This window comes from Canis lupus, chromosome 7, assembly GCF_003254725.2.
Source record: "Canis lupus dingo isolate Sandy chromosome 7, ASM325472v2, whole genome shotgun sequence".
In the NCBI taxonomy this organism is placed as follows: Eukaryota; Metazoa; Chordata; class Mammalia; order Carnivora; family Canidae; genus Canis; species Canis lupus.
Window position 1 is genome coordinate 32,575,053 of NC_064249.1, and position 27,584 is coordinate 32,602,636.

General features: G+C 39.2%; 1 protein-coding gene across 1 annotated transcript; it reads right to left on the reverse strand.

The window, feature by feature from the left end:
• Positions 1 to 578: 578 nt before the first annotated feature.
• FH (fumarate hydratase) lies at positions 579 to 27,573 on the reverse strand. Its single transcript, XM_025430513.3, has 10 exons — positions 27,390 to 27,573; positions 20,536 to 20,670; positions 17,419 to 17,529; positions 15,306 to 15,482; positions 12,896 to 13,078; positions 10,129 to 10,294; positions 8,395 to 8,598; positions 6,764 to 6,891; positions 5,360 to 5,513; positions 579 to 2,080 (listed from the first exon to the last, which is right to left on the reverse strand). The coding sequence occupies exons 1-10, from the start codon at positions 27,513 to 27,515 to the stop codon at positions 1,938 to 1,940; spliced, it is 1,527 nt and encodes a 508-aa protein (XP_025286298.1). The 5' UTR covers positions 27,516 to 27,573; the 3' UTR covers positions 579 to 1,937.
• Positions 27,574 to 27,584: the final 11 nt, after the last annotated feature.

The window sequence follows — 27,584 nt, forward strand, 5'->3', positions numbered from 1 at the left end:
CTGATCAGTTCATAAATCCCATGACTTTCCTCCTCTGAAATTAGTTTGCTCAATAAAGCCCCTGTCATTCATTCTACGTTTGTTCACAATCAATGGATTGTTTTTGTGTCCATTTTAAACATGTTTATCTGACATTTTAACCAAAAATGTCTCTAAATATTGCCAAACATCCCATGAAGACAAAACACTGAGGTGGACTTTTCAGTACAACCCCCCACCAGGGAATTCTAAAACACTTATTTAGGATCATATCATAAAGCAGTTTTCCTTCAGAAATATCACACAAAGATGACTGTCAGCTCAGAAGACTCAGTGATGGCGTACAATATGTGAGGAGAGATATGCTGCGCAAAGACTGTTTGAGGTGAGCAACTCAATCTGCTGTTATGTTACATAACTGCTTACGTCTCTAGTTGAGCCCTCATATGACGGCCTATTTAGACGGAGGATGCCTGCCAAGGCATAACGTCCACAACACCAAGTTCCACGACACATTTGCCAGCTGGGTTGTCAACTTCCAGGCACTACTAAGCAATTTATATGATTTTTTTCCAGTAAAAATATTTTCTGAAACAAAGTAGACAAAGAGAATGCAAGCTTTATTTTAAAGCAAACTGTGCAAGCATCATATCACCAGCATGTGAAGAACACTGGCAAAAACGACTACTGATGGGATGGAAAGTATATCTGATAGTTTCCAGTTCCACAAAAAAGCTTGAAATCCTTTTTATGATAAAAAAAAAAGAGTGCCCACTCAGACTTAAGAGATTAATTATAAGAACATAATTCTATTTTTCATCACAAAGGTTCTAGAACTTTAATTACAATTTTACATGCTATCTATGCTGCCTTCTAAATACCACAGGGAATGGGTGCTGACTGCCAATTTTCCAAGAAGTATCAGGTGGCGCTTCCCATTTTTTAAAAAAAAACACTTGATAGAGCACTACTTACAAATGAGATGCTTTATCTGGCGGGATTTTGTCTCCACGATCCCATAATTTACCACATGAGGAATGAAGAAAATAACAAACCAAACTGTCCTACTGCCTCCATAATGGAGGCGGATTCTATGTTCAATCAAGCCTTTAGCTTCAGTTTTAGTTCAATCAGGCCTGATCTCCCCAGACCGGTTTGTTCAAAATCCCCTGTGGTTGTTTCCAATAAATTCCTGCTGAAAAATCCTGGCATTGGCGCAGAGAGATCACAACCCCCTCCCTTCTCTTCCCAAGTTCCAGCCTGCACCCTGGTCCTTGCTCATGCACACCCTACAATTCCTGGCCCATAGGCAGCAGCTCTTCTGTGGTCATTCAGCTAAGGACAGGAGGGGGGTGTGTGTGTCCGCAGCACATGGAATATGTCGGCCCCAATTTTAAACCTGCCCCATTTCCTGACAGACATATGCTCAGGCACACACACGCATATATACTCATATGCACACATGTGTGCATGCGCATACATCTGAGGGGCAAGTGAGCTTATGCTCCCAAATCACAGAAGAAAAGAAATGGAAGTATATGACTTAGGAACAAAACAACAGGTACTTTTTCATTATAGGGGAACTGAAAACAACACCAAGCAAAAAAACTAAAACTCTTTAAAAATGTATATGGCTCTTTTATAAAGAATGTGAAGTAATGGACACACATACACCAAAATGAGATTCGACTATAGTACAGTCAATTAACATAGAAGAAAAATGAGTGTTTCCTTTGACTTTACACATTTAATTGCTTCATTTTACACTTTTCAAATTCACTTTGGACTCAGCACATCCTAGGGCTTCTTAGGTCGACCAAGTTGCTTGCTAGACACAGTCGAGTTCAGAAGCAGTTTCCTTACACATTCATCCATCTCTGTTTAAGAATAAGAAGTCTTTTCCATTTCTTTCTCTTTTTTTTTAGAACATAATTGTTTTTATTATAAATTTATTTAAATCACTTTGGACCCAGCATGTCCTTAGGTTTCACCCATTCATCAAACTGCTCTGCGGTGAGATAGCCAAGCTCAATGGCAGTCGCCTTCAAGGTTGATCCATTTTTGTGTGCTGTCTTAGCAATCTTTGCTGCCTTGTCATACCCTGAAGAGAAAATAAAAAGGCAATATAGGTGTTCATAGTGAAACCTGGTTTTCTAAAACAAAAGGTCATCATTATTTACTTGATACTGAGGCTACTGATCTCTTAAGTAACATTTTTAATCTTAAAAATATTAAAGTCATGATCTTCAGAGTCGTTATTTCTTTTTTAAAAAGATTTTATTTATTTATTCATGAGACACACACAGAGAGAGGCAGAGACACAGGCAGAGGGAGAAGCAGGCTCCATGCAGGGAGCCCGACGTGAGACTCAATCCCAGGTCTCCAGGATCACACCCTGGGCCGAAGGCAGGTGCTAAACCACTGAGCCACCCAGAAATCCCCAAGAGCTGTCACTTCTGATATAAAATAAAACCTTTACATTTGTTAAGTGACACAGACTAAACATTCCTCACTTTCTATAGCAGATTTGTTCCTAAGTATAATTGATCACTTCAATCATCTTTGGGTTCCCCTGTGTAGCTCTCTGGCTAAATGCTAACGTACAATAATTTTTAAAGGATCAAAAACATTATTACTACACCACAAAATAACTCCTATATTCAGAGAGGAAAATACAAGAAAACAAAATAGCATGAAGACATGAAAATATACATCTGAAAAGTCAAAATATGTGTTGATTCTAAAAACATGTTTAACTGGAAGCAATCTTTCTACCACAGCATAACGAGCTGTGTGCTACAGTGCCCCAGCAAACAGCACCACTGGGTAGGAGCTGTGGGGGGAACTGGCTCTGAGGGGGGCAAGGTGCATGACGGTGGGGGAGCCTCCCAGACACTGCAAGGATACGGGGGGGGGGGGGGGGAGGTTTTAGCATAAATCTATTCTCCTGCCAAAGACCAGAGGTATACTGTTTGCTTCAGTTATTTGCTTCTGCAATTAAAGGGTAGGGCAGCTTTGCAAGTTGTCTTGACTTAACACAATTGAGAAAAAGGTAGGAAGGCAAAAGCAAGAAAGAACAGAAAAGGGTGCCTGTATGGCTCAGTTGGTGAAGTGTCTGACTTGCGCTAAGTCGTGATCCCAGGGTCCTGGGATCAAACCCCGAGTAGGGCTCCCTGCTCAGTGGAGAGCCTGCTTCTCCCTCTGCCTCTGCCCCTCCTCATATAAATGAAATCTTAAAAAAGCGAAAAAACAGAAAAAACAAAAATGAAACCAACGAGGAGGAAGAAAAACCCCAAAATATCCCCATATCAGAGGACTACGGTCAAAGACACAAAAGCCTGCTGAGGCAACACGATTGTCAACCAGGCAAGATGTTACATATCAGCACAGAACCATTAACCATCTATGCAGCAAATTATGGGCAATTTTAGTACTCACCTGAACCTGTGAACACTAAACGTGTTGAAAAGGGCATTTACTGATCTGAGTAACTTTGAGAAAGAATTTTCATCAAATGATCAGGGCCATTATTCGGTATTGTGTACTCTTATGTTGATGACGTTAGAGTGTAAGTCTTAAACTAACCATTCAGTTCTTCTCTTCAGGTCCTACAGAGCCTGTTAGCAGCTAGCCTGCTCCATAATGAGCGCACAGAGCACCCCTGATGAGCAGCTGCAAGGTTCACGCTGTCCCTTTATCCTTGTATGGCCTTTACCTCATGGAAAACTGACTCCAACAAAGACTAATCAATCAATCATTCAGCGTTGGGAGCACCCCCCTCATTTAAGTGTTCTAAAGCACAGATGTGAGGGAACATTTCTCACATGAGCCTCTGGGTTCCCCTGTGTAGCTCTCTGGCTGAATGCTAATATACAATAATTTTAAAAGGATCAAAATATTATTACCAATCTCAATACTACACCAAAGAAAACGATATATATCATACTAGGCTCAGAGCTACCTGAAGCAATCAAATGAGCTCTAACTTTATACAACTGAAATTGTTTGATGTGAAGCCAATAAACAGAAAAATCTGCCTTGAAAGTTTGGGAACTTAAAAGAATATTTTAAACAGCAATCATATCATGCTAAGGACTGTATCATAACTTATTTTAAAATAGAAAATCAAATAAAATGTTAACAATCTCAGCTCAGCAATAAGAAAGTGGGAAAGGAAAGGCTTTCAAGGTGTCATAACAATGCAGTGAATACCTTAAAACTACAAGTCAAACTGTACCTTTAGTGAGGATCACTATAGTCTCTCCACAATCCCAAGTCGGTAAGTTTGAATTTACATAATAAAATATTTACAATTCTGGAAAAGGTTTGCAATATGAATCATGGTTTTAGATAAAATATTTACATTTCCCCCCCCTTTCCCTATAAGCAATGAGTGCTAGCCTTTTTCCCTTTTGTTCTTATTGGTAACTTCCCATTTCTGAATTGAATAAAACTACAAAGTGTAGTAGATCACCTAGAGAAGGCAGAAAAATGAATTCATCCCACATTGCTAATCGGCCAGTGCCACCTAGTGACGCTGACATTACCGAGGGGACCTCTCCCAGGTAATCTGCACAGAAGGTTCAGCATCTCAATACCATTAAGATTTATGTAAGTTTGAACTTCTGAGTTTATCACACTTCAAATAAAATGAAGAATAACTAACAGTATATTAATATATAAAGTGTCTTTCAACACAATTTCATGTTTTTAATAAATTTATTTATTTTTATTTTTATTTATTTATGATAGTCACAGAGAGAGAGAGAGAGGCAGAGACATAGGCAGAGGGAGAAGCAGGCTCCATGCACCGAGAGCCCGACGTGGGATTCGATCCTGGGTCTCCAGGATCGCGCCCTGGGTCAAAGGCAGGCGCTAAACCGCTGCGCCACCCAGGGATCCCTCAACACAATTTCAAATATTTTATGAGATTTTACTAAAACAATGTCTGAAAAGGAATCTCCTACCCTTCCTGATCCAATAATCTCTTAAAAATATTTTAGCTTGGGGACGCCTGGGTGGTTCAGTGGTTGAGCTTCTGCCTTTGGCTCAGGTCATGATCCTAGGGTCCTAGGATCGAGTCCCACATCAGGTTCCCCAAAGGTAGACTCCTTCTCCCTCTATCTATGTCTCTGCCTCTTTGTGTCTCTCATGAATAAATTTAAAAAACATTAAAAAAAAAATTTAGCTTGGGACAGACACCTGGGTAGCTCAGTTGGTTCAAGCATCTGCCTTCGGCTGAAGTCATGATCTTGGGGTCCTGGGATTGAGCCCCCACATGAGGCTCCCTGCTTAGGAGCCTTAAATAAAATCATTAAAAAATGTATTTTAACCATTTAATTTTGTATTCAAAATGACATTATTACTCCTTATATCTTACCTATATGAGGATTAAGAGCTGTCACCAACATTAGAGATTCACTCATCAGTTTGCTGATCCTCTCTGTGTTGGCCTGGATTCCCATGACGCAGTTTTCTGTGAAGGAAACAGCTGCATCTCCCAGCAGCCGGGCTGAGTGTAACACATTTTTGATCTGTGATGTGGCGGGGAGAAGGGGGTAGAGAGAGGGAGAGAGAGAGAGAGAACTGCTTATTGAGCCTTTTCTGTCCAATAACATATTATGTGCAGGTTCAAAAATGAATATGTAATTTGATAGCATAGCATTCCTACAAATTGAAAGGACTATACCCACAGAAACAAATATGAAAGAAATTATGAACCTTTGAGGACACTGAAATCTAAAAGAGGTAAGAGCCATAAATACAAATAACTGGCACCCAAGAGACCCTATAGTGTGATAAAACACAGGTATGAAATGTTAGCACAAAGAAAGAGAAATTAATCCCAGTTGTAGGAATCGGTGAAGTCCTATTTGATGGAGTGGCCTTAGATAACCAGAGATGGAAAAAGAATCTTCTGGAAGAGAAGTGAAGATGTAGAGGTTAGAAGGTTCAGCAGCTGGAGGCAGCCATGCAGTGAGGGCTTCCCAGGACTTAATGGTCACCATATTTTTCATGCTTTATAAAACAAATGTTCCTCAGACCCTTTAAAGTAACCTTTCACACAATATTTAAAACCAACATAAAATCAATTTGTTTGCTTTAGCTTTTTCTTTCCTTTTTGGTATCATTTCCAATATGTATAAAGATGTACCCACATCACACTCTCTTTTGGTCTAAAACCTCTGAAAACTATAGTCCTGACAATAGACTCCAGTAGAAGGCTCAGAACTTCCAGGTTTCATTTGATACTAATGACTTTAATATAAGGCAAATGTTGATTACCTTGATATATTTTCTACTAAAGACAAAAAACAGATTTTTGTTTACATTTGTTACACACCTACATCTGCCAGGCAGCTGGTATTAACTGTTTGGAATCTGACATGAAAGCAAAGGCTACGATATCCAAGTTCTGCTTTGGCCTGTCTTTCATTTTTCATGAGAATGTACATTCTGTGAGGGCAAAAAAAATATGTCTTATTGTTCTATCACTAGTACCCAATTCAGTGCCTGATACAGATTTGACAAATATATTGAATGAATATTAATATGTCATTTGCGTGTCCTTATCAGATTAAAACGAGACTTCACGCCAGACGCAAACTGATAATAAGCCTCTAATATATTTTAGATACGACACTTTACACAAATTAAGAACTCCAAATGATGACAGCTCTGTTATCTGAAGCTGAGGAAACTGGATGAAAAGATAAAGATGATGCCACCCTGCTCACAATTAGCCTTTAGTCAAAAAACATTAAAAATCGAATGTAAAGCTTACCATCATTGGCTTGAACACATTCAACTCAAAATGTCCATTGCTGCCTCCCACAGTGACAGCAACGTGATTCCCCATGACTTGGGCTGCAACCATGGTCAGTGCTTCACACTGGGTAGGGTTCACCTTGCCTTTAAAAGAGCCACCAAGAAAAGATTCCATATCGAACATGCTCATGGACTCAAGTGTCATTAAGATTAGGTATTATGTCAAATAATCATGAGAAGAAAATCTAACTTCATTCAGTAAAACAAGTCCCCAAGCATCCGTGCTGATATAATGAAACAAACCAGGTGAATAAAGAGGGATGGGCTGCCACAAGCCATGAACCATTCATTCAATGGCTAATGAGTACTCGCACCCACATGCTGAATACGGCCCTCTCCATCTCCACGGCTTTCGTTCATTGTTGACATTTACAGAGCTAAGCACTGAACATACCTACTGTAGTGAGTGATGCAGCCTCTGCCCTCCAGGATCTGGAGACCACGGAGAGAGAGCAGGCAATTACAGTACATGGGGGTAAATACAGAGAAGTAGGCTGCTACAGGAATACTTATAGAAGAGGCATCTCACTGATACAGAGGAAGCTGATGTTATGCTGAAATTCTCCTACTCATTGTCATGAGTCTCCAGAGCCCTGCCACCCCGGGAGCACCCCTCTGACAAACTCAAGTTTGAACAAGACACCCCAGATTCCTCTGACCAGTACAAAGCAACACCCTGGGAAGGTTCTTTCCTTATCTGTGAATCTGGGCTTCCCTTTTCTAGCAATCACCTTGAATATGCAGTCAATTAAACTCGTATCATTTTGCAATGTGAACTATTTTCAAATCAGATCCCTTCTCACTCTATACGTGTGCATAGCTTTAAAAGAATCTATAATCAGGTCTTTCTTTTTCACTGTTAAAAGTCACTTTTTTAGTCAAACCTACAGAGGCCCTTCTTTATGAATCTTGATCCTGTCACCTGGTGTACCACTGTTTCCTTATCTGCTGATGTGATCCACACGTACTCCCTGCCTTTACCCTCAGCCAGCAGCAAAGTGGTGGAGGGGCAGAGCCATTTGGCCTGCGATCAAGACACACCTCCAGTCTGAAGTCAACTCATTAGTGTCACTTAAGTGTCACTGTTCACCCAATACGTTTGTCTAACAGGGCTACCCACATGTCCCCACAGGATTCCGTGAATGTCACAGAAGTCTGTCAAATGACTTGCTAGAATCCAGAAAGCCAGTGTCTGTCACTTCTCTTATCTGACAGGCCAAAACCCAAAGCGAAAAATGAAATAACAGGCAGGTGGAATAATTCATTTTTATTCAACCCATGCTGAACACTTTAGCAGCTGGCTAAGAATTCTTCTGGCTTTGGATTATGAAAGATGGAACTATTACATATTCTCTAACGTAGGAATCAAAATACATGTACCAACTAAAATTCTCTTTTCCTGCATTGTTCGTTGATCTTGCCAGTTCAGATCAAAGGTGGCTGCAAAGACATTCTGAAATAAGTGTGCCACACATATCCTTACCCATGTCTGGGATCATGCTGAACACAAGGGGACATGCTCTGTTCATAAGAATGCCCAGGTTCTTGTCAAGTTCCAGAGCTAATATTTATCAGCTCTGTTATTACCTGGCATGATACTGCTTCCTGGTTCATTTTCAGGCAAGATCAGCTCTCCCAGACCTGACCGGGGACCAGAACCCAGAAAACGAATATCATTTGCTATCTTCATTAGACTGCAGGCCGTAGTGTTCATAGCTCCGCTGAGTTCAACCAAAGCATCATGTGCGGCTAGAGCCTCAAATTTATTTGGAGCTGTGACAAAAGGCAAGCCTGAAGAAAAAAAATAATAACTTTCTGATATAACAGGTAAAATTAAATGTTTTTTTTCTAATATCAGCAAGTTAAACAGAAAGTTCCAGGGTATGAAAAGCAAAAACGGAACAGAAGAAAAATTTTACTTCAAGAAAATATGCTTATTTTATGATTTCAAGCTTTGTCTAGGTTTCCTTAAGAAGTCCTCAACAAGTAGGAAGAATCTAGTGATACCAGTGTGTTTAAAGAATAAAGAAACAAATACAATAAATGCCTTGAAAGAAAAAAAACTATTCTTCTGCAAATACATGTATGATGCCTGACTACTCTCTTTTTTTTTTTAAGATTTTATTTATTTATTCATGAGAGACAGAGAGAGAGAGGCAGAGACACGGGCAGAGGGAGAAGCAGGCTCCCTTCAGGGAGCCCGACGCAGGACTCAATCCTGGGTCTCCCGGACCACACCCTGGGCTGAAGGCAGGCGCTAAACCACTGAGCCACCCGGGCTGCCCGATACCTAACTACTATTGAATAAAGATGAAAAGTAGTTAAAGTTCACTTTATTCCACACTCCTTTGCTAGTACAATTTTCCCCCATCTTAGGTTATACTAGTCCTGCTATTAGCCAGGACTCTACAAATCCTGAGAAGACAGGGGGCCAAAAAGAATTAGACATTTTAACTCAATGTCACCTGTGTTCAAAATTTTAACGATCACATATTTTAATCCCTATAAGACAGTTCTTCTCACTTAAAACTTGACTAAAAAACAATTCTCTGCTAGAAAGCAGAGAATTAGACAATGAGCACTATCTAATTATGTCTGCTCTGATCAGTGAATAACATCTTTATCTTCAGAAGAGTTTTCTGGGGTATCTCTGGGTGGCTCAGTGGTTTAGTGCCTGCCTTCCACCCAGGGCAAGATCCTAGAGTCCCGGGATCGAGTCCCACATCAGGCTTCCTGCATGGAGCCTGCTTCTCCTTCTGCCTGTGTCTCTGCCTCTCTCTCTGTCTCTCATGAATAAATGAAAAAATCTTTAAAAAAAAAAAAAAAGTTTTCTGGAGCTGACAACTCAGCTGTAATAACAGTTATTACTGAGAACACAGCATTCTCTCTACTAAAGGAAGAACAAGATTCAAAAAGGCCATTAACTCAGAGAAATATCACAGTATAATACGGGAAAAAAAAGAAATTAAGCCTGTCAATATCTCCACATATAGCATTGAAAGAAATATGTCACAACCATCCCCTGATTTTGCCTGCTTTGAAAAATGGGTATTTGAAACAGCTCTGAAGGGAAAGTAACTGAATATCACCATATAGTAAACAAGCCTGCATTGACGGATTTTAATTGCATACTATATGAATCATAAATGGGAAACTTAAAAAGCAAAAGGATTAACACTGCAGCTTCTGAAATAGACATAAAACACGTTTGATGGGAAAATATTATTTTTAACTTTAAATTCATAAGAATTCAAAACAGAAACACCTAGAAAATAGAGACTAGTATAATGAAAATAAGTCATAATTCATATTATCACTGACCTGTGAGTGCAGCCACTTTGGCAGCAACCTTCTCTGCAAAGCCAATTCTAGTATTTAAGCCTGTGCCGACAGCAGTGCCTCCAGCTGCGAGCTCATAGATCCTTGGCATTGCAGCTTTTATTCTCGTCATTGCATATTTTACTTGTTGAACATAACCACTAAATTCCTGGAAAGAGAAGGAAATTAAGGTGAGAACATGTGATTTCCTAACAGTTTACAAGTTTCTCTGTGTTAAACAGAAGTTCTTTTAAATATGTTTCAGGTACTAAATTATGAGCTACCAAGTGGTATTTATACCATTTTAATTCATACCATGAACAAAGTATACAGAAGAATGAAGACTTACTAACCTGTAAGGTGGGACAATGCCACAGAGAATAATATGCAGCCTATTAAAACACCCTTTTTAAAACAGAAATCAAAGAAAAACAATACAGGAAATAAACTTTAAAAAAGAAAGACTTGAGTACATTAAATTATTGGTTTGTTTGCAGGTGATTTTTCTTTTTTTTTTTTTTTAATTTTTATTTTTTTGCTGTATCCCAGACAACTTCGAGAAAGGAAAAAACCATGAATTTCTCTAAGACAAATGCAAACATAGACCTTTTCTCCACACAATTTCAGCTTAAAAACCTAATAGAGAACAGGAGGACCCTAAAAATATTCAAGAGGTTGAAAATTAATAGCACAAGAAGGTAACAGGCCAGAGTAAGACCACTGCTTCAAAATGTAAGTTAATTCTGCTATTAACACCACATGGGTTCCCAGAATATGACACACTTTAAGAAAGGTAGCCACAGCCCTGCTGTATTGTCTGAACACAGCAGGGGCCCTTATAAGAATTATGCAGGGACAAAAGGTATAAACCACAACTCAATTGAGCAAGCCAGAACATATGGTTACACTAAAGCTATCTTCTTTCCTGCCTAAAGACACTGAAAAACCATGAATACTTGTAACTAGTACTGGATATCTTACTATTTTAAAGAAAACATTTTAGAAGATATAACTCCTTTCAGGGAGACCTAATCCACCCAATCTAATGTCACTAATACATACACCAGCTGGAATCACTGAAGAAGTTTAATTTTATTGGGAAAAACCTGCATAAACTCAGAAGACAATTCCAATAAAAGCAAGTGTAGGTGCTCGGGTAAAGGTAAAGTCGAACAGAAACATGTTTCTGATGTAATAGTTACAGTGAAGATACACAGGAGGCTGTCTTGGCCCAAACAGGTATTAGCACAATAGTTTTGCACCATGTAACACATACAACACAATGAAAACATTAGGGGCAGCCCCGGTGGCGCAGCGGCTTAGCGCCGCCTGCAGCCCGGGGTGTGATCCTGGAGACCCAGGATCGAGTCCCACGTCAGGCTCCCTGCGTACAGCCTGCTTCTCTCTCTGCCCGTGTCTCTGCCTCTCTTTCGCTCTCTCTGAATAAATAAATAAATCTAAAAAAAAAAAAAAAAAAGAATAGTTCTTAAAAAAAAAAAAAAAAAACATTAGAAACCAGAGGGATACTCAAGAGTTTCAGACATACACTCCTCCTCCATAGAAACCACGCCTGGCACTAAGAACCAACGATGCAAAGAGAAGAGACTTCAGACACAACTGAAGTTAGGGAGCTTCCTTCACTCATAGCACCCATATCCCAACTAATCATTTCGTTTTCCTCATTCCTTCTGTAATGAAATTAAGCTAAGGAATTAAGCTTCTTGCAGTGTTCATCTGAACAAAACTACAGATGAGAATCTTCTCAAGAGAGCAGCAAACACTCACCTCACCATCATCTGACACATGGTATATACAACCATCTGTTGATACTGGATTTGTGCAAGTCCTAACTACAGGAGAGTTTTGCTATTAAAAATTATTGCCTGCATTCCTTTCATTTCCTTCATGGCACTTGCTATTAGACATTCTGTGAGGCATTGATCAAGAAACATGAAAATGCTTTCTGGTATTTTGGGGGACAGAGTAATACCTCTTTCCTATGTGGCCCAACACAATCTTAGAGGCAGATATGCCTTGTTTAATCAATTTAGAAGTAATTTTTATAGAACCCACTAATCTAGAGTAAGAGACAAAGGGAGACAGGATGATTTTGGTGACGAGGAAGACCATGGTGACAGCTAACGCCAATATGTGCTTACTACATGTTGGTATGGTTTTAAGCCCTTTACGTGAACCAGTTATTTGAAACTCACAACTAGGCTAGGATACAGATGCTATTTTCCTCATTTTTTTTAAAAAGATTTTATTTATCCATTCATGAGAGACACACACACACACAGAGAGAGAGAGAGAGAGAGAGAGAGAGAGAGAGAGAGACAGGCAGGCAGAGGGAGAAGCAGGCTCCACGCAGGGAGCCCGACGTGGGACTTGATCCGGGGTCTCCAGGATCACACCCTGGGCCGAAGGCAGGCCCTAAACCACTGAGCCACCCGGGCTGCCCTATTTTCCTCATTTTAAAACTCAGAAAACTGAGGCACAGAAAAGCTAACTCATTTTCCTAAGGTCCCACAAAGCAAAGCTAAGCTCTCAACCCCAGCCGACTGCCCCGAGAATGGCTCATAGTCCATATACTGCGCTCTTCCCCTCAGAAGGTGTCAATAAAACTACTGGCTGGTTAATGCAGAATAGTGACTGCCACTGAATTGAACTGTTGTAATTTGGCCTTTTAAACTAGTGTGATTTAGAGGATAATGTGTTGGCTATTTGTACCAATCCCTAAATTGAATCAAACCCAGTCACACTCCTCTACCTGCCCAAGAGTGAGCGGAACAGCATCCTGTGTATGAGTGCGTCCAATTTTGATGATCTGGGCAAACTCTTTAGATTTTGCATTGAGTGCATCATGTAGCTTCTGTAGTCCTGGCAGCAGCACTTCATGGACTTCTATGGCAGCAGCAATGTGCATTGCCGTGGGAAAAGTATCATTTGAGCTCTGTTGGAAAATTACAAAAAATGTAAACTGTTAAATCAGAAGGAACAAAAAACAAATTAAATGTCTCTATTAAAAAGTCTCACTAACTTAGTGAGATTTTAGTGCTCAATTCCATTTATATGTGGCAACTTCTAGGTCACTTAAGGTCAAATAAGCAGCAACATAGTTTAATGAACTCAGAATTGTATTCTATATGCCACCTACTATTATTATTATATCTGCTAGAAAATGACAGCAAAAGATAAAGAAGTACAATTAACAGGTGCATGTAAGGATAGCAATAGTAAAATATTTTACGGTTATACAGTATAAATAGTCTTTTATTAAATTTGAGTAAAATTCTTGTGAGGTAGTTCATCATTTTAAAACTAGGAAAGCCAAGCTCTCAAAGAAATTATATGACTTGCCAAAACATTTAGGAATTGGCAGAACTGGGACCTACCCAGGTAGTCCATACTCCATGCTCTGCATTCAACTGAGACCCATACTTTTAAATTATTATGCTATTTTAAAAAGATGTATTATTTTTTACAACCTCTTACTATGGAAAATAATAAACCATTTACAAAAGTAGAATGAACTGGTATAATGAATACTCTTGTACCTATAACCTAAACTCAAACAATTAGTGGTGCACACCAATCATGCTTCACATGTAGCTCCACCCCACTCCTCCACCTGACTGTACATTCTGGATTACTCTCACATAGATTTCAGACTATGGTATACATAAAAGATAAGTTTATATAAAATGCAAGTATTAAGTTTGAAAAATCCTTCATACAGTAGTAAACTTATGTGAAAAAGCTTCCCATTAATATTTAAAAATATATTAAATTACACCTAGTGCCAGATATTGATTTCTAAATATTTTCCAGTATGATCCTCCAAGAGTTCCCTAGGAAAATAGGTGCTGGGGCAGGGAGAAAACAACATGATAAGCTTGGAGCACCTGGTAGTTGAAGAAAGTAAAGAACTGCCTTAAGAAAGAAAAAAAGGAAAGAAAAATAGGGGGAATGGGGATACTTCCAAAGAACATAGCCAACTGAGGGGGTTCCTGAAGCTAGAACACTCTAAACAACAATATAAATAACAGCATCGGATTAGAACCCTAAGAATAAAATAAATATTCATGAATCCATGGATACATAAAGAATTAAGTAAGTATTGGGGGAGAGAGAAAAGGACAAATCTTAAAAGTTTCAATAGAAGGAATAAGGGAAGTACAAAATCACCACTAAGACACCACAGTCCTAACTGCCACAGGTAAGACCCACTAATGAGTAATATTTGTGCACAAAAGTTTAAGGAGAAAGAGGATGTTTGCACAGCCTCAAAGTTACCTAGTAGTTCTGTGTTGAATTTAACATATGACCCAAAATTCCCTGATACTCCTCCCTTTAGAAAGAGCAGCTTACACGCAGTACCTGGGTGCAGGCAGCCTCTATGGCTCCCTTCTAACAGAGAATAGAGGGTGGAGAAGTCCAGGAGACCCATCTAACCAAGAGATTAAAGTTAACATCACCAGTACCAGGTCCTGGTGCTATCAGGTGCCCCTGCCATGATGTAGTAAGAGAAGCCCTTCACTTCTGAACAGTCTTCTCCAAATCCAGAGTCTCTATCTGATCATGAGAAAGCATCAAACAAAGCCAAACTAAGGGATGTTCCACAAAATACCTGATCACTACTTTCAAAACTGTCAAGGTGACAAAAGACAACCTGTCAGACTGGAGACTAAGGGAACACAGTGACTAAATGTAGCGTGTAGTGTGTATAGTATCTTGGAAGAAAAAAGGGCAATCCTAGGGCAATCCTAATAAAGTCTGTCTTGTTGAGAGTGCTGTATACCCATGTTAATTTCACAGATAAATGTACCAGGGTTATAAAAAATATTTAACATTAAGGGAAGCTGGGAGAGGGGAAATAGGAACTCTGTGAAGTATCTATGTAATTCTTTTAAAATTCTAAAATTACTTAGAAATAAAGCATTTTTAAAAAACAAACCAAACAATACAAATATACATATATACTAATTCAAGTGCTCTAATAGAGATTTTTGTAAGTTTAAGACATTGATTCGAGATTCCTAAAAGAACATATAAGAAGTCCTTTCCACCTAAAAATATAAGCCAAATGAACTTTCTTTGTCCAAAAGCTAATGCCTGTTTGACAAGAATAATTTCAGGTATCCTTTTCAATTTTAACAAAGAAAAGATCATATACTGACCTGGCTTTTATTAACATGATCATTGGGATGCACAGGTTTCTTGCTACCAAGTTCACCTCCTAGCATTTCAATTGCTCTATTGCTAATGACTTCATTTACATTCATATTTGTCTGAGTTCCAGATCCAGTCTGCCATACCACAAGAGGAAAATGATCATTTAATTTACCTTCGGCTACCTGCAGAAAGAGTTGAAAAAATGAATTTTTAAAAATAAGAAATATTCAATATTCACTTAGTTATTGTGATCAGCTATGATTCAGTAGTCACCTATAAAGATGCTCACTTTTCTCATATGCTAAATGATTTATAGATGGTGCCACACAACTTGTGTTGTCCAGCAAGTCCAAGCTTCTGCAACACATGTTCCAACCATTGCTAACTTTACAAAATGAAAGGTTATCTACTCTGAAAGATATAACAATTTCATGGATTTCACATGAAACCTGAAGCAAGGCCATCTTTCTTCTGTATTTTCAACTGCTCCTCTAATAATATCCAGGTAGGGCCACCTGTTAAGACTGGCACACGTGTTTCTAGATACATTTACTGTGGTGCTGCTCAGAAGGAATATCCAACAGATGTTATAGCTGGAGTCAGCATGATAATGAATGAGTTACTTGGAAATGAGTTTTCTAATAGCTGTTTCACTGCACAGATGTCCAATGAGTATCAAATGCCAACTGTAGAGACAAACACAGTCCAGATTTGTCCCTATTTGTCATATTGTTATCTGTAAGTTTTTTTTAATTATAAGCTAAGAGGGTAGGTGCTTAACTTCATCTTCTAGAACGATTCAGCTTAAAAAAATAAATCAGTCCACATTTTAAGACATTACCACCTTAGACAACTAGTAAAACTTTTTTCCTGGTTTTATAACAGACGTTCAATGTGGAACCTTTTGAGAAGTGAGAAAAGTGAAAGTTACAATACCCCTACCCCTCAGAAACAGAGACTCTTGATATTTTGGCTTTTCCTTTTAGGCTTGCCCCAAGCATTTCGTGTGCATATATACACACACAGAAAAACACATGTCTTCTGTCCATCTTTTCCAAACACAATTAAGATCATAAAATACATACATTTTGCTACCTTCCCCACCACGTATTTCTTATGTAGTGGGCTCTATCGTAGGACATTCTTTAAGAAACTAATTTTCTAGAGCTCTATAATATAATTTATATAAGCATCTGCTATGGTCAGGTACTGTCTAACTTGTCATAATCATAAATAATACTGCGATGAACAACATTGTAAATACAGGTTTTCAATCATTATCTCTGACTATTTCTTTAAGATTACATAAAAAGTGTATTAGTAAAATAACATTCTCCATACATATCATGAAATAACTGACTAGTGGGGTACCCGGGTGGCTCAGTCAGTTGGACATCTGCCTTCGGCTCATGTCATGATCCCAGAGTCCCAGGATAGAGCCCAACGTCAGGCTCCCTGCTCAGCAGAGTCTGCTTCTCCCTCTGCCCCTACCCCTGCTCATGCTTTCTCCCCTCACTCTCTCACATAAATAAAATCTTAGGGAAAAACAAAAAACAAAAAACAAATAACTGACTAGTTTTAAAAGGAATCCTTTACAAATAAAATAAAAAATCAAATATGTAAGTTTAACAGTATCTCTACAAGTTTTCTTCAAACTATATAAATTAAAAGGAAAAGTCAAGAGAATTAAAAATAAAACATATGGGGCACCTGAGTAGCACAGTCAGTTAAGCATCCGACTCTTGGTTTCAGCTCAGGTTGTGATCTCAGGGTTGTGAGATAGAACCCCACATTGGGCTCCATGCAGAGTCTGCTTGAGACTCCGTCTTTTTCTTCCTCTGCCCTTTCCCCCCACATGCTTGCTCTCTCATTCTCCCTAAAATAAATACATCTTTAAAAAATAAATAGAAAATAAAAAAATAAAAGGTATAACATCATCCAGAAGTTTTGTCACAATATTTTAAGTACCATATTAATATCCTCACCAAACAAGAATGCTGCCTTGAAATTCATTAACTCAGGAATTCAGTGTCCTTTTTTCCTGCCAGAGCCTGACCTCATCCACTGGAGACATGGGTCTGATGCCACTGAGTAAACAGTACACTTATCACCTCCTACCTCATCTGCAGCCTTCATTATGGCCTCAGCAATCTTTGAATCAAGACCATAATCCTGGTTTACTTCAGCAGCTGCTCGCTTCAAGATGCCAAAAGCTTTAATAACTGGGATCTAAAATAAATCAGAAAAATATCTCAAAATTGCAAGTTTCATTAAGCATAAAAATTTAAGATTATTATTTTACGCAGGTACAAAAATTATACCTAAAACACTAAGGTAAGTAACGTTATAGTAACATTAAGATTACAGAGAGGTATGTAAGGAACCAAGATTCATCATGTATCTGTTCACACAGGCACTCACAATGTAACTCATTCTACTTTTTTACAATACATTGTAATGGACGTGTGTTTATTTCATACATATAAACACAAATGGCACTCAATCATTTCACCAGCAAGCACCATTATTTTCCCTCACTGGAACTCAGGTCACTTTATAATTTTTCCTTCTTCTCTTTAAAAACAATAAATATTTAACTGCTGATAAGTTCAAAACAACCATTACTAAAGGATATCGTTTCATCCTAAAGCCAAAAAGCATGATATTCTAGTTAGTCAGTGAGGTCTTGACACTCCTCATATGTCACTGGAATGTCCCTCAGAATATTTCTTTAAACCCAGGGTACACCCTTGGGGCTGATGGCTTCTGATGCATCTAATCCTATTTCAAACCCATTCAGTTTGCAGATCTTTTCAGTTCCTGCTTTAAATCACCTCAACAAATTTAAAGGGATGAAATGGCACAACTTTTTATGACATTTCAATGAAGTAATAATCTGGTTTTTGTAAGAAGAGAGAATTACATGTTCTTGCCAAAATTAATAATGGAGATTGTAGTCTAGATTCCACATGAGATTTGAAAGGGTAAAGTGAAAAAAAAAAAAAATGAAAGGGTAAAGTGTGTAAAGGAGGAAGGAAGAGTAGGGAAAAGGAAGGAATTACATAGAAGCCACGGTCCTCAAGGAGAATCAAGGTGGAGAAACAAAGAAAAGGAAGGAATAGGACATGCTGAACCTGGGCTGAAGAGAGGACACGCTGAGGAACAAAGAGAAAAGGAAATAAAACAAGGGAACATTTGTATTTTGAATTCTAAGAATTAAAACATTTTTAAGTATACCCAAATGAGATAGAAACAAATGGCACACAGCATTAGAAACTTGAAAACTTTAAACACGGCATGGATGGGAATTTAAATATCTTGGGTTTTTTTTAAAGATTTTTTTTTTATTATTGATTTATTCATAGAGACACACACAGAGACAGAGAGAGGCAGAGACACAGGCAGAGGGAGAAGCAGGCTCCATGCAGAGAGCCCGACGTGGGACTCCATCCAGGGTCTCCAGGATCACGCCCTGGGCTGCAGGTGGCGCTAAACTGCTGCGCCACCGGGGCTGCCCGGGAATTTAAATTTCTATGGCAGCACATTGCAGTGCTGGCTGAAACCACTGCCAAGGTCGTAAGTGATAGCCTGTCCACTCCGGCCATCTGAGTGAAGCGACCAATCCTAGTGTCTGTGGACGGAGAAAAATTAAAGCACAGCTTCACTGACCACAATTACAATAAAACGGGAAAATGTCACTGGGGCGAAAAGAAGGCTCTTCTTATTCTTAATTTACTCATATTAGAAGCTCATAATCTTTTTTTATTTTGTTTTCCTTTGGACCTCAGGTACAAAGGGCTAGGTTTATTCATACTGCCCAGGTCAGGGTACATCATAGTCTTCTTTGTATTTTTAAAAGTTCAGGATATTCATTGAGATAAAGCAAAATGTGACAAAACAGACACCCCACATGTTCATCTCTTACAGATGCATAATGTCAACAGCTGCCCCATCTCTGGAGTAGTGGCAGCAATCACACACCCCTGAACCCACCCCTTGCTGCCTGAAGCAGGACCATTAAAACTGAGTTGTGCTTACTCTACCAACAGTGCTTAGGATTGATCTCCTTAGTCCCAGGAGTTGAACTAGATGAGGACATTCTAGGATCAGGTGCTACCCTTTGTCACCTAACCCTGTCCTGGTCTACCTCACCACTCAGCCATCAGTGGCAATAACAAAAAGATTTTCTTCAAAGAGTCAGTTGTAAAATCATAGAAGCTTGTCAAGATTCAGTTGTAAAGGCTTAGAAATGAACTAAAATATAGAGGTTAAAATTACTAGAAGATAAAAAGTATATTTAGAAGACAGCTATTAAACAATATCTCACCGGATGAAGCCTGGCTACTTCTAGGCTCCTAGCCTATCCTGCACTCTGGCACAGACTAGTTAATATTCACATTGCAGCTGGGCTCCAACAGCATATGTAATCTATTCCATCAATTCTTTTAACACTCTGACAGCTCTGAAACCAAGACGCATCACATAACCAATGACAGGTCACAACTCTGATAGCCTTTTTCTTTCTTAGTGCTACATACTGGTGCATCTTCTAATTGATGTCGTCTTAGATTTAATGAAATATGGTAGAAAGATTTCTAATCACTGAATCATTCATGTGGCTTTGAACATATATATTGTCTATTACATGGCAGATATGGTGAAGAATAATATTTTTATGTATTTGTGTATACTTTTCTGGAAACTAAAACCAAGACAGAAAGTATAACATTTTAAAAAAAGTTTTCTTTTATATTAGTTTTTAAAAAATCAGTCTTGAATCAGTTTAAAAAATTAGGTATTAAAATTAAAAATGTTTAAACTGCAAAATTCTGGAAAAAATCTGAAAAAACTCCGCAAGAATAAAAAGACAAATCATGAGGTGCCTGAGGGTCTCAGGCAGTTAGTGTCTGACTCTTGATTTCAGCTCAGGCCTTGATCTCAAGGCCTTGGAGAGTTCAAGCCCCTAGTCAGGCTCCATGCTGGGTGTGGAGCCTAATTAAAAAAAAAAAAAGAAAAAGATAAATCACTTAGTTCTGTCAAATAAAACTCTAAAATATCCAAATTCACAGCTCAAAATAATAGTCCTAAACTTCAAAAAGTTCTTTGATATCTTAAAGAGAAACATGTTATTACAAGGCCAGTTCCATAGTAGCTTCCTATTTAACTCTGTAAAATATTTATTTATAAAATAAGGACTCATTCGAATAAAGCCAATGCTTCCATAAAACCACTTACTGGCATGCGCTCTGTCACACCTCCAATCTTAAAGTTCATCGTAGATCTCACAGTCTGGGCGCCATAATACTTATCATTCGGGACCTTGAGTTCACCAAAGGTGTCGAACTCTATCCTAAAGGAATTTTGGCTTGCCTACAGAGAAAAGTAAGACGTTGTTATAGCTTGAAAAGAAACAGAGTATCAAAACAATAATATCCTACTAGGTGTGAGGGGAAAGAAACCTTAATAGGCACTCTACAAAGACAAAAAAATCCCATTGGTTCTCATTCCACTCTCCAGTTCCTTTCTTGAGAAATTTGTCACGTTTTTCTGCTTTTAATCTGAATATAGTTGACACAAACAATGTTATGTTAGCCCTAGGTGTATAACATGGGGTTTCAACAACCCTGGTAGGTCATACTATGCTTGCCACCTGTCACCACACAACACTATTACCATACCATCCACTATATTCCTTATGCTGTACCGTCCATCCTCATGAATGATTTCATTCCATAACTGGAAGCCTGTACTTCCTCCCACACCCCTTCACCCATTTTGCCTGTTCCTTCATCCCCCTGCTCTCTAGCAACCATCAGTTTGTTCTCTGTATTTATGGGTCTGCTTCTGCTGTTTACTCATTTTTTTTTAAATTCCACATATGAAATCATTTGGTGTTTGTTTTTCTCTGACTTATTTCACCTAGCAGAGCACCCTCTAGGTCCATCCATGTCACTACAAATGGCAAGATCTCATCTTTTTTATGACTGGGTAATAGTCCATTGCACGCACATGTGCGCATGCGTACACACACACCACACCTTCTTTATCCATATGTCTATCAATGGACACTTGGGCTGCTTTCATAATTTGGCTATTGTAAATAATGCTGCAATAAATACAAGGGTGCAAGGTGAGGGTGACTGGGTGATGGGCACTGAGGGGGGCACTTGATGGGATGAGCACTGGGTGTTATTCTACATGTTGGCAAATTGAACACCAATAAAAAATAAATTTACAAAAAAAATACAAGGGTGCATCTATCTTTTTGAATTAGTGTTTTTGCTTTCTTTGGTAAATAACTAGTAGTGTGATTATTGGATCATATGGTAGTTCTTTTTTTTTTTTAATTTTTTGAGGAACCTCCATACTGTTTCCCACAGTGGCTGCACCAACAGCACACAAGGGTTCTGTTTTCTCTACATCCTCACCAAGACTGGTTATTTCTTACACCTTTTTGATTCTAGTCAAAAAATTCTAACAGGTGTAAGGTGATATATAATTGTGGTTTTGATTTGGAATTCCTTGACAATTAGTGATGTTGAGCATCCTTCCATGCCTCCGTTGGCCATTTGTACACCTTCTTTGGAAAAATGTCTATTCAGGTACTCTGCCCATTTTTCAACCAGATTATTTGCGGTTTTTTAGTGTTGAGTTGTAGAAGTTCTTTATATATTTTGGATATTAACCCCTTATCAGATATCATTTGCAAACAATGCAGATGTTAAAGACAAACTGTAGAATTCATACACTATGCAGAAGATAAAGGAACTCCTTTGAAGTAAAAATAGTAATCTTTTCCAATTCAGGAGTATAATTCTTATTGGTCAAGCTTTGGCCAATTCAGAGTACCCAAGTCAGAACTTTAGAAATGGTCTAAGAATGATACTTTAAAATTTGTAAATACTAGATACTTAAGCAGAGTTTAGCCATGATCTACAAATACTAATCATGAGCCATAGCATAGTGCGATATAAACAACCCAGGCTTTGCAGTCAACAGTGCCCCACTTAGTAGGTGTGTCACCTTCAGCAAATCAGTTTTCCTCATTTATAAATTAAATGTAGAGATAAAAGAGGATGGGCTAGGTCAGTTCTTAACTTCTTCTGGGCAATGGAACCCTTTGAGGATATGAGGAAAGCTATGGATCCTTTCTCTAGAAAAATGAACACAAATACATATACGAAAAAATCTTACTTATAATTTTAGAGAGTTTATATCTTGAAATCAATCCACCACCCAGAATAAGAACCCATGATCCAGAGTACCTTTTATGGAGACCTTAGGATTCTACCAAGTACATTAAATTATGCTAATAAAAAAGTTAACTCCTCAACAAATATTTTAGAATACTATAGAAAAAAAAGATTTGTTATAAAACACAAAGTTAGAATTTACATGTGATAATTTATGTCAAGGAGACGATAGATGTTCAGAGCTTTAATTAATGTGAATTAATTATGAAATAAACATGGCCAGATGATTCAGAAGATTTAAAAATCCCTAGCCAAGTAATTCTGTTTTAGTAAATAGTCCTATGAAAAATTTAATTGGTAGTTAAATGTCTGGAGCTAGACGGATTAAAAAAAAAAAAACCCTTTATATGCTATAAAGCCTTTGAGGTTGCAGAAATAGAAAAGCATGTAGGTAGAAATACAGTAGTATTACCAATGAGGTCCTTTTTTTTTCTATGTCTAAAAAAGTCTGCAGAGGACTGGCCTAAGCCAAAATGAAGCAGCAGCTAATAATCACACTTCAGCATTTATTGTGCTATGTAACAAATTCCAAGTATCACCTTATTTGACTTTCACAACCACTCTAGGAGATTTTACTATTATCATCTCCACCTTAGAGGAAACACTGAGGATAAAGGAGATTAATAATCTCAGGAGATCACTCAGTTAGTAAGAGGAAGGGCCTGAAACTCTCAAACCCTGGACTGTCCACATCCAAAAGCTGTTCAGATTACTATTTTTTGGTTACCACTTCCATAAGCCAAGAAATGGAGGGAGTAACTCCAGACTGGCCACAACCAGCCCCTGAGTTGTACCCCAAACCTTGAAGAAGAAAGGAAGTCTGAAGATGCGTAGTTAGATTTCTCTCTAGTAGAGCTTGGTTACACTTACACCACTGTATACCTACTTGCTTCCTACCCTGTAGACCAAAAGCACCTGGGGTTCTGTATCTCAAATGCACAAATAAAAATATTTTGTATTATGATCTTTGTTTTAGATAGCGTAAGGAAATATCCATGTATGTTAAAGTATACTTTGGCCCAATAACACCAGCAATGACAGCAGTGGCACTGGACACGTGAGGCAGGTTTTCTTCCTCTCATCAACAAGATGCCAACTCCAAAGGGAGATCAGTTTCAATTAGTCACTTGTGAAATCAGGTTCAACTCCTTAGATTTACATCATCACTTTCTGTATTCAAAAGTATTAAACTGTCATCATAAAACAGCAATAACTTTGTCCCCTAACCAACTGGTTTCTATGGTAAAACTCAGATCCATTCAAAGTTACTTGAAAAGATCTAGATGAATATATTTTACTATGTTTGTTTTTCAGCTTAAACCTTAACAATTTTTAAATTCCAAATCAGGAAACAAATCAAATTCTAGGACCTTGACAGTAATCATTAAAAAAAGTACAGAAGTCAATTGTGGCTGAAATCACAATCTCAGGAAAAACTTAAAAAAATATGCTTACTGTCCCTATAATAAAAATCAACATTCCAACTTTAAAACAATAAACATTCTCTGCAGCAGCTTAGGTAGGTAATAACTATGGCAAAAAGCCAAAGTTATCCTTTATTTTAAACCCAGGATATATACAGGTTGCATAAACTTGTAGAACAGAAACAGAAGCAGTGCTGTAACACTTTGTAAGGCACCAGGAATTAGAGAAAAGCTATGTCAGAGGTGGTTATGCTTATGTAGATGCTTATGCATCTGTTAGATAAGTGCATATATGTATGGACAGAGGAACGAACCAGGTAACTTTGCCAAATCTCTAAATGTTCTTTTCAAAAACCTACAGAAACCAAATCCCTTTAAGTGTTCTTTACAGTAACCTACAGAAAAAACCCTTATACAGTGATCTGGTACATATAAAAACACATGCTTATATGAACAAAAGGCTGAAAGAAAAGTTTCATGAGACAGTATGAATATTTTCTGTTCTATGCCAATCTATCCTTTCAAAATAATAATAATGTTCGTAACTACCCACTACATAACAAGTCCACCTGAGGTCTGAAAAGCACTGTGTGGTTTTCAAAATCTTTCACATTATCATGTACATTAACTCTTCCAGTGGCTTGGGCAAGAAGAGGAGGGACACTCATCCTGAATTAATGGGAAAATGATCAGTGCTTCTGATGAAAAATGAAATGATGAATGGTATCTCTTACTGTAAGTTTTTAATTCGTACAATATAAACCACTGTTACAAAAAAAACTAGTGTTTTTGAAAACCGTGCTTTTATATGCCACAATCCAAAAAGGGTTTCTAGCCAAAGTCAGTGTATCACTTCAGGTTAACAGAGTTTAACCCACTAGACATAGGGCAGGCACAAAGTGTGACTTCCCATGGGTCCCTGTGAGATTCATGCTCATTTATTTAAAATCACCTCCTCAGGGCACCTGGGTGGCTCAGATGGTTAAGCATCTGCCTTCCACTCAGGTCACGATCTAAGGGTCCTGGGATTGAGCCCCGCCTCAGGCTCTCTGTTCAGTGGGGAGTTTACTTCTCCCTCTGCCTTTCCTCTCTCCTCTCCACTCATGTTCTCTCTCAAATGAATAAATAAAATCTCAAAAAAAAAAAAAAATTGCCTCCCCTTCTCGAGGAGCATGTGTGGGATAATGGTTATGTTCACTGCAGTCTTAATGCCATTAGGTCCTAGAAATACCAAGTACTACTGTTAGCAGCCACTAACCCCAGAAACCTCAGAAATTGATGAGGCAGTCTCAAAATCTGTACGCCCTTCTAGACCAGAAAGGTAAAAAAATACAGACCTTGAGCCTCTACGATGTCCCCCATGTACATTCATGTGTAAGATAACCATTAACTGAACCATGGCATCTCCTAAAAAAATAAGATGCCTTTCAGATTCTCAGTTTAAAGTGGGTTAAAAGAATATTTCAGTGCTTAAGAAGATCCAAATCATTTCTCACATAAAAGGACTACCTCAAGAGATAAAAATCCAAAATATGACATCATTGTGTTCAGGTTTTCAGTTTCTTTCTGTAAAAGTCTGGTCTTAAAGTGTAGGGTGACCATCAAGTCTTCCAGTACTGACAAATATATAATAAATGTTTTATTGATATTACACTGCAAAATAGAATATCATCTAGATTTCCAGACTTTAGAGCCACCTGCGCATCATTAAGGAAATAAAGAAAAGTGAATTTAAAAGATGTAGGGCTTCCCTATCTGCCATGCTAGCAAGGCAGTATCATAGCTACACTATTACAGCTGTTCTCCATTAGTTTCTCACTCTCAACTGCACTATTTCTCCTGGATCCTTTTTATCATATTGTAACTAACTGTGCATCATCTGTTTGCTTATTTAATCTCCACCCTCCCCCACCCTCCTAGCCTCTAAACTCTTTCCCGTAGTTACTTTTTCAGCTGGCCCACCCAATACTTAGAAAGCATTCAATAAATATGTTATCTTCCTGTTAGATAAACATTTGTTAGATAAAAGGTAACTTAGGGCATTTAGGGTCATGTAAATTCTCAATAGTAGCAATAAGAAAAACTTTTAATAAAGTCAACACAAAGATTTTGGAGCTGAGCTTAGATAGCAGAAGATATATTTAGAATTAGGGGGGAAAAAATCTATTTTCATTTGATCTTAGCTAACACCACAACAGGAAAAGCAAGGTAGTGCTCTTTTTTTTTGAACATTTAGAGCAGGGCAGATTCCCCAGTCTCCGATTCCCTTTCACAAAGCACTAAATTAGTAAAAAAAAAAAAAAAAAAAAAACATAAATTTTTAAAAGGCTCTAACATGCACTAAAACTATTACAGAAGGGCACTGCATGAGCATAAAGTACCCCTCGTTTTGTAGTGTCGGCATAGTCATGCCATGAAATTATCTTGAAGTTTACTTATAGTTCAGAAATAACTTGAGCCTTTGAAATACACTAGATGGAGGCATTAATGAGCGCTCACTACTTGGCAATCACAAAGTACTTTCGCAGGAGCAATCCTGCTGAGGGCCTGTTCTCATTTGCATTTTACATGTGGAAACCGAGTCACAAAGACAAGTTGCCCCAAATCCCAACCGTGAGTAGGATTTGAAACCCCATCTCTGACTGCAAAGCCCACACGACAGCCCAGTGGTCTGTGCAGAACTGTTCACTTTTCCTCAACTATCGTTTATTTTCCAAACTCTTCCTAACAACACGCGTGCGTGCGTTAAGTGTTGAAAATGCTCGTTAAAAGCCCAAGTTACTGAAGGCGACGCTCGGTAAAGAGCCAAAAGACTCGAACTGGACTTTGAAATTCCTTAGGCCTTTCCGAATACAAAGTACTGATTTAGCTACAGCCACATCCTTTCCAATGTCCCCCGCCTACACGTTCCAAGTTTTACAAAAGGGGGGGGGAAACCACAGTCAGCCTAACGGACGAAATGCAATTTCACGAAAAGCAGTCTTTTAAGCTCCTAAGAACTTTCAGCCCGCCCCGCCCGGAGGCCCGAGAGCAGCTCGCCGCACCCGGGTGAAGAGAAGCTGCAGGTCGGAGGACGGCCGGCTGCACCCGGCCTGCTAAGGGGCAGGGGCTGCGGCGGTCCTCGCCCCCCCGCCCCCCGCACGGACCCCAGGGCGGCGCCAGGTGGGGGGCGCCAGGGTGGGGGCCGCCGCACCCGCAGGGGTGCAGCACAAGGCGCGGCTGCGGCCCGCCTCCTCGCCCGGACGGCCCCGGCCCCCCGGAGCTCGCTCGGGGCGGAGGCGGCGCCGCGTGGCCCGGAAGCCCGCCCTCCGCCGGGACGCCCCGGGAACCCGTCCCGCCCGCCCCGCCGGCCGGCGAGCGCAGGACTGAAGGTCACCGCCGGGAGGCCGGGGCTCTGGCGGCCCGCGCTCACCATTCGAGCGGCGTCCGGGGGCCGCAGCAGAAGCACGGCCGCCTCTCCGAGGCCGGGGGCGGAGGCTGAGCCTGGAGCCCGCACCAGGCGACGCGAGCGCGCGAGGAGCCGCACAGCGCGATACATGGTGCAGCGGGGGCCTGGGTAGAATTTGGGGGGGGTTGAGGCCACGCCCCCTCCGCGCGGGCTGTCAGA

Excerpts from the sequence above, each read along its gene's own strand:
- FH (XM_025430513.3), bottom strand. The coding sequence starts at position 27,515 with ATGTATCGCGCTGTGCGGCTCCTCGCGCGCTCGCGTCGCCTGGTGCGG. Across the intron at positions 15,483-17,418 it reads TAATGAAGGCTGCAGATGAG|GTAGCCGAAGGTAAATTAAA; the intron begins GTAGGAGGTGAT and ends CTCTTTCTGCAG. Across the intron at positions 10,295-12,895 it reads TTCCGCTCACTCTTGGGCAG|GAATTTAGTGGTTATGTTCA; the intron begins GTAGAGGAGTGT and ends TTCTCTTTCCAG.